Below are 8,486 nucleotides of genomic sequence, written 5' to 3' on the forward strand. Positions count from 1 at the left end.
CCCTGACACAACAGCTGGCACACCTGAGACAACGGAAATAACAACGGCACAGCAGACAAGTCAGACATCTGAGACAATCTTGGCAACAACAACGCATACCATTTACTCTACTTCTGTTTCTGGATCTACAGAGGGGTTGACCTCAGGCACAACAGCTTGGACCTCCAGAGATTCAACCTTTTCAAGTGGTGAGCCAACTGAAACATCCACTACTGAAAAGTCAACAACACCTGAGACAAGTTCAACAGCAGCCAGTCAAACCTCTTACCGTACCCCCATCTCTAAATCTACAGAGGGGCTGACATTAGAAACAACAGCTTGGACCACTGAAGGATCAACTCTTACAACTGGTGAGCCAACTGATACATCCACTTCGGCAAGAGTGACAACAACAGCCACCATTTCAAGCACAAAAGCAGACACAACTCTCAGTACAACTGATAGACCAGTGACCACTTCTGCCCAGGAAACAAGTGCAACATCAGAGACAAGTTCTTCTCAGTGGACAACCATTACTGAAACGCTTTCTTCCACTGCAGTGTCAGAAGCCCTATCAACAAGGGCAACCATTGGATCTTCTTCCACAGAAGCTTTGTCATTTACAACTGTTAAGACAACTGATACATCCACCTCGGAAGCAGAGACAACGACAGCGCTCACTTTAAACACCAGCCCTGACACAACAGCTGGCACACCTGAGACAACGGAAATAACAACGGCACAGCAGACAAGTCAGACATCTGAGACAATCTTGGCAACAACAACGCATACCATTTACTCTACTTCTGTTTCTGGATCTACAGAGGGGTTGACCTCAGGCACAACAGCTTGGACCTCCAGAGATTCAACCTTTTCAAGTGGTGAGCCAACTGAAACATCCACTACTGAAAAGTCAACAACACCTGAGACAAGTTCAACAGCAGCCAGTCAAACCTCTTACCGTACCCCCATCTCTAAATCTACAGAGGGGCTGACATTAGAAACAACAGCTTGGACCACTGAAGGATCAACTCTTACAACTGGTGAGCCAACTGATACATCCACTTCGGCAAGAGTGACAACGACAGCCACCATTTCAAGCACAAACGCAGACACAACTCTCAGTACAACTGATAGACCAGTGACCACTTCTTCCCAGGAAACAAGTGCAACATCAGAGACAAGTTCTTCACAGTGGACAACCATTACTGAAATGCTTTCTTCCACTGCAGTGTTGGAATCCCTAACAACAAGTGCAACCACTGTCTCTTCTTCCACCAAAGATTTGTCATTCACAACTGCTGGGACAACTGATACATTCTCCTCAGCAGCAGAGACAACGACAGGGCTCACTTCAAACACAAGCCCTGACACAACAGCTAGCATGGCTGACACAACGGAAATAACCACATCAGAGAGGACAAGTGAGAAACTTGAGACAAGTTTGGCAACAACAATGCAAACCACTTACACTGCCTCTGTTTCTGGATCTACAGAGGTTTTGACCTCAGGAAGAACAGCCTGGACTACAGAAGTATCAACTTTTACAACTGGAATGCTAACAGGAACATCTACTCCAATAGAGTCAACAACATCTGAGACAAGTTTCTCTGCAGCCACTCAAACCACTCACACTACCCCCATCTCTGGATCTACAGAGAAGCTGACCTCAGAAACAATGGCTTGGACCACTGACGGATCAACTATTACAAATGCCCGGCAAACTGATACTTCTACTTTGGGAGCGGAGATGATCAACACCATTTCGAGCACAAGCCCATACACAATGGACAGTACAACTGATGGGAGATTGAGCACATCTGCCCAGCAAACAAGTGCAATACCAGTGACAAGTTCTTCACAGGGTTCAACCATTACTGAAACAGTTTCTTTCACTGCAATGACAGAATCCCAGACAACAAGTGCAAACATTGGATCTTCTTTCACCGAAGCATCAACAAATGGTGGGCCAACTGTGACATCCACCTCAGCGGGAAAGACAATGTCTGTTGTCATTTTGAGTACAAGCCCTGACACAACAGCTAGCACAACTTATGGACCAGTGAGCACAATTTATCAGCAAACAAGTACAACATCAGAGACAAGTTATTCACAGGGGTCAACCATTATTGAAAATCTGTCTTCCACTGCAACAACTGAAGTCCCAACAACAACAACTGAAGCTAGTACTATTCCATCTTTAACCACTTATTTGTCATCTTTGGGCACAACAGATGTCACTTCAGAATCAGAGCCAACAGATTTACCAATCACAGGCCTTCCAGTTGTTTCTTCATCATTAGCCACATCTCCATTTACGGAATCAACATTTTTCAGCACAGAAATTACACCAGCGGGAGAGACAACCACTGCCGCCATTTTGAGTACAAGCCCTGACACAACGACCAATATAAGTGATGGACCAATGAGCACTTCTGCCCAGCAAACAAGTGCAACATCAGAGACAATTTCTTCACATGGGACAACCATTACTGAAAATCTTTCTTCCACTCCAACAACTGAAGCCCCCAAAACAACTGAAGCTAGTACTATTGTATCTTTGGGCACAATAGACGTTACAGAATCAGAGCCAACAGGTTTACCTGTCACAAGCCTTCCGGTTGTTTCTTCATCATTAGCCACATCCTCATTTACGGAATTGTCATTTTTCAGTACAGCAATTTCACCTGTATCAACTGATGCATCAATACATACGGCTATGCAATCGACTGAAAAACCAACCTCTGGAGAAATTGTGACAAGTCCTATTTTACATACAAGCCCCAAGTATTTTGCAACTTCAACTGACAAATTACCTAGCCCTACTGCTCAGGAGATAACTGAAAGCCCAGTCACAGTCACTCTTGACACTGGTCCTACCTCTAAATCATCAATAGTAACAACTGATACATCCACTTCAGGAAAGCCTATCACAACTTCGATTTTACAAACAAGCACTCACTCATCAGCAAACACAGCAGATTCATTTATAAGCACCACTTCTGAAAAAACAACTGCAACAAAAGTTACAATTACTCTTGAGCTTACACCTACATCTGAACCATTTTCATCAACAACAGAAAAACAAACTTCAATCATAACACAAGTTTCTTCTACTTCTGGATTAGTAAGTACATTTTCCCCAAATACTCAATAAACTACAACTACTTTCATTAACAATAACAACTGACCCTAATGTTTTCTCATCAACAAAGCAGAGCAGCACATCTGGTCTTTTCCAAAGCACTTCTGGATTTCCTGCAACATCCAATGTACCAATTCCAACAAGTACCCCAAGTGTTTGTGAAAATGGTGGAGTTTTTGTACCTGGATCTGGCTGTAACTGTACAAAAAACTGGGAAGGTCAGAGATGTGAAATACCTAAAACAACTATATCTGTGGGTAAGTGATTCCATTTTTGAATTAGAATATTTACTAAAGCAAGTATCATTTTAAAATATCAAACATTTGTTAAACAGTTCAATTTGTACTATGAGTATGACAAATCTATTTGTGAGAGTAATATGATCGAAGTAATATGATTATATTTAAGATTCTGACTATACTTTTGTATGTCTTTCTTTCATGACATATAGATTTTATTGATGTGACAACAGATGTTGTTGTCAGAACTGACACAGTCTTCATAGAGGAATTCAGAAACACAAGTTCTCCAAAGTATAAAGAATTTGTTAAAAATTTCACAATGGACGTAAGACCCCTTTTAATTATTATAATTATCTAAATTATGTTATAGCTATGTTGAATATTATTATTCTTGCCATATCAGTCTCTTATTTTATACGAAGACGAGAAATCTAAATTTATATCCAAATTTGGTTTATAGATGGAGAGTGTGTACAGAGCCACAGTGAAACATTTTAAAAACATCACCGTTTTGCGGCTGAGGTAAGCATTGTATCCACCATGAAAATGCAGGCAAAATGCAAAACTGCAAAATGTGGTGCCTTGCATGAATGAGAGCTTGGCTCTGAAAGTATGCTTTTGTATTTTTCCAAGCATGGTTATTTATTGTCACTTGTAGAAGACTGTCTAGCAACTTTTATTATTGACTAGCTGTTTAAGAAGAGAGAACGAAATCATGGTACTGGAAGATGGTCCATGTAATGCTTTACAGTTCTGTTTTCAGACCATACCAATCCAAATGCAAAAAGAATTAATAATTAATAAAATAATGATTAATGATTTCTTTTTCAGTTACTTCATTATTGGAAAATTGCCATTTTCTGTAATTTTCTTACATTTGACTTTTTCTAAATTATTCATTTATTATTTTATTGAATAAATGAATTTACACCAGTTTACCAGTCTTGCAATTTGCACTATGGACTGTACCCTGGGGTTACAGTTTGCGCTGTGGGCTGTTAACAGGGGGTTGGGGAAAAAGTGGACACAGATTTCTTGCATTGACATTGAGGAGTAGTCTAAACAGCATTAGGCAATGGTGTTAATTTTTGGCAAGCAGGTAATTACGAGAGTTGACAAGCCAATTGTGCTATCCTCATAGGGATAGTTTCCCCAACCCACACCCCCTGGCAATTTGCGCTTTTAGCCCAAAGCGCAAATTGCAAGACACAAAAATGTAACACTGACAAGTCATTTATTCAAAAAAATATTTCTGTCACAATTTAGAAAAAAGTTTAATTCAAGAAAAGGGGAGCAAAGGGCAATATTTAATTCATAAAGTAACTAGTAAAAAAAAAAAAAAGAAGAAAAAAAATTGTTTATTTAGATTATTGCGCTTGGATTGGTATGGTCTTAAAACATTTGAGATTTGTTATAGTATTGTTCAGACAATCATTATTCTCATCAGGACCTTGATTTGGGGGGAAATGAAAACAATGATTACACTGAGAGGTATTTAGCTTATAACAAAACATGACCCCTACCAGAGCAATCACTTTACGAGGTGATGGTTTATCAAGGTCTGAATAGCTAATGATGAAGGCTTGTACTGTAAGTGTCCAGAAACCTCAGCCATTTGGAATTGGAATTGTACACAAAGTTTGTATTATGAATCAGAATTGACACTAACTACGTAGTTTCTTGCACAGGTAAAGGAGAACAATATGTTGTGTTATCCTACTTGATTTATAGGTTAGACTGTTTAGTTAGCTGTATTTAAAAAAAAAAAAAGCATCTTACTAAATGTTACTTTAACATTTTAGTTACATTAGCATGTCAGTGCAGAGACATGGATGTAAGCAACACAAATTATTATATGGTCATATGGCTTCTTTTTTTTTTTTTAAGTGCCTGTTTCAATAACATTCCAAACCATACTAGCTCAGAATCATTCACAAATTTTCTTGGTTAGAATAAAATTGTATAAAAAATTTGAAATAACAGTTTCATGAAAATAATATATTTACTTGTTCATCACAGACCAGGCAGTGTTGTAGTGGAGCATAAAATTTTTGTGGCCATAAGGAATGACAAAAATCTCACAATGATGGTTACTGAGAGCCACAACGAAATAAAAGAAGCTCTTGATAAACTCAAGAACTGTACAACAGGTAAACAAATATTATTAATGTATACAGTATTATTAATAGATATGTAATTTATATAAAATGTTTTGTTTGATATTTAGCAAAAAACATACAAAGCCTCTGCTAATTGGTGCAACATGTAACATTCTGTTGTTCCTTCATTCATAGGAGCTGATGGCTGTCCTCAGCTTCCAATCATAGGTGACCCAGAGTATTCCCAACCAGAAATTGATCTAAGCTGTGAGTAGATACATTCAAACCTTTGGAAAAAATGCCATGTTGTAGGTACATTACATAAAATTGTCTGGATTTTTCTTAACCTTCTCTCTCCTTTTAATGTTTTTCTCCTTTTTTATTTTGTATGTATTCATTTTTCATAACAGCGGTATGTACTGGAGAAGTCAATGATTTCAGTATTTACTACACACCAATTGTGCAAGGAGGAGAGATTTTGTGCATGTCAGCTTGTGATGCCAACCATCCAAGGCCAAAGAGCTGTAACACAGGAAGATGCCAAATAGAACAAAGTGGTCCAGTTTGCATGTGAGACACGTACACATTGACGACAGAAGACAATTTTAGGCTGAAATAAATTAATGCTTAAAAGTATCAAAATACTTCATTTTTGCTTTAATATGTATCACTGTGATCACTTGCCTGCATTTTTGTTGAATGTTGCAGTTGTGATGATGCATACTGGTATAGTAAGTCAGACTGCAGTGGACGAATCAGGAAAAGGGATGTTTATGCTGGTGTGGGAACTGCGGTAGTATGCGTAGTGTGCTTAATTGTGTTACTTGGACTATATGTGATCTGGCAAAGTCGAAAGGCACGAAGGTTGGAACAAACATGTTATTGTGCTTTTCACTCTCTGTAACATTTACATTGGGCTTGCAGATTAATGTGATGCAATTCATCAGAAAAAAATACTGGTTTCTTAAAATATGGCTCTGTGACACCAATCAAATTCAAGTGTACCTTTCTCTTTGTATTTTCTCTAGGATGAAAGATAGTAAATCTGAGCAATTAAATCAGTGGTTGGATGAAGAATTTGAATGGCCCTCACGAGAGGGTTGGTATGCTTCCTCTATCCATTTAACAGGTAAATTTTAAAGATGTAATAAACTTATTTTAATCATGTTCAATAACGATACTAAGTATGACTGCTTTTATGTGTTTTGCCGCTGTTTTTTGCACACTGTGGAACACAGATGTGCAGTGCCCCTGAGAGAGATTTATCACAAAACATGGGAGAAGGTAGCAAAACAGTGGAATATGCACAAGAACTTGCAGAAAAAAGGCCTGCTGCCCTGAAGGCAAATTTTAGCAAAAAGAACATTTTCCTAAAAAGATGCCATCCCTACTGTTTAAGAGGCAACCCGCTCTTTCTCCATCTTCTTTGAAATTGAGAAGCACAGAGCATGTGCATTACTGTGCACTGCTAGCCACATGTACCCTGGGTGTCTGTAGTTTTAAAACTGGATTAGTTCTGCAAAAATGTGTACAATTTCAGACATGAATGACACTTTATTAGAGGAAAAACAGTAAATATCAACACATTGATATTAACGCCCCAAACTCCCATTGACCAGCTGCAACGCTTCAACCTCTAGGTCTTTAGGCAAAAAGGAATAAGCTTTTGCTGTAGTTCAATAAAATTTTGGGGTGTTAATATAAGTTCAGTCAGGTCCAGTTTCGTCTTTATTTTTTTGATACATAGCAACAATTATGTTTGGAGGTATGATCTGCTCTGGGCAAAACTCCCCATGCCTTCCATGCGGTTGTGCCAGGACAAGGCAGGGGGAGCAGCAAATTATTTTTACATAACCCCCAGAGGTAACAGAACAGATATACAGACACAATGTTGGCACACAAATAGTATAAATGACATGCTAATAACAGTGAATAGAATAGATAAGACAAGATAGCAATGCTCATCCAGAATTGCTGACAATGAGGGAAAAGGGAGACCACAGGGTTCATGCTAAGGAGGGGCTGGGGATGGAGGTGAGTGTTTAAATGCAACATGCAGTATGCAATGAGGCAGGTGTGAATTTAAAGAACACTAGGTCATGTATCTACAGTTGATTGGTACACCTCATAATAATGTGCGTGCTGATTCAAGCGGACTGTCGTGGTATGCCTGAACTAACGCGATGCTTGATTGTGCAGATATTTTAATTGTTTTTCCTCATCTTGCGGCACTGTGTCCAAAATGCACAATCTTTTTATGCATTTGTGTGGATGTGCATAATTTCTCCATGACGCTGTCTTATTCTCATTAACAGGGGATGGTAACAGCTCTGAAGGCGGTGGCCTGTTTGGTTTGGATTTAAATGGTGGCACGGCTGCTAGCACTTCAAATTCAGACCTGATGTCGCCTTACTATGGTCCCCAGACAAGACAAGTCCAAACAAGGCCAGATACAATATATTATGACTACAGATCACATGATGAGATGAATGGAAGTATGACAAGGGGGGGGCAAACTTTGCTTGACCAACAACTACTCAACATCCCCTACACAGACAGACACTTTAAGGTATGTGTGAATAGACAATGTATGAAGTAAAACATATTTCAGTTTCAAATTGTTCTGCGAGAATTTATATAAACTGGTAAACCGGTTTCTTAACCGACTGCAATGGTTATCTATATGCGTTACACTCTGATAAAATTTCTTTTACCCCTCCCCACAGGCTAGACAGCCCCAGCTTGGAGATTATACAGAGATCTAGTTACACACCACACTAATGTTTGTACTGAACACAATACAAACAGACATATGATAGAACCATGAAGAACAAGCCTTCTCTACTGATGAACAAATAACTATCATACCCTCAAATTTATCAGAGCTAATAATAATAGAAATATACAAATTGCAAAATAAATAGGTTTATTTATACCTCAGTTTAAAGATGTATACTCTTTGTAAAATGTACATATTTTTCTCACTGGCACTTTAAACATACTATTTAATGTTCTATCATT

General features: G+C 38.6%; 1 protein-coding gene across 2 annotated transcripts; it reads left to right on the forward strand.

Moving 5' to 3' along the window:
* Positions 1-1,297: 1,297 nt before the first annotated feature.
* Positions 1,298-8,361, forward strand: LOC127445081 (serine-rich adhesin for platelets-like). 2 transcript variants are annotated; one of them, XM_051704848.1, is made up of 11 exons: positions 1,298-3,106; positions 3,195-3,381; positions 3,576-3,691; positions 3,827-3,888; positions 5,386-5,516; positions 5,661-5,732; positions 5,876-6,035; positions 6,174-6,329; positions 6,494-6,594; positions 7,781-8,034; positions 8,192-8,361. In XM_051704848.1, the coding sequence occupies exons 1-11, from the start codon at positions 1,364-1,366 to the stop codon at positions 8,228-8,230; spliced, it is 3,021 nt and encodes a 1,006-aa protein (XP_051560808.1). In that variant the 5' UTR covers positions 1,298-1,363; the 3' UTR covers positions 8,231-8,361. The 2 variants fall into 2 exon arrangements, with proteins under 2 accessions (XP_051560808.1, XP_051560816.1); XM_051704856.1 differs by having other exon boundaries at positions 3,198-3,381.
* The last annotated feature ends 125 nt before the right edge of the window (positions 8,362-8,486 follow it).

Source organism: Myxocyprinus asiaticus, chromosome 1 (genome assembly GCF_019703515.2).
Source record: "Myxocyprinus asiaticus isolate MX2 ecotype Aquarium Trade chromosome 1, UBuf_Myxa_2, whole genome shotgun sequence".
NCBI lineage: Eukaryota > Metazoa > Chordata > Actinopteri > Cypriniformes > Catostomidae > Myxocyprinus > Myxocyprinus asiaticus.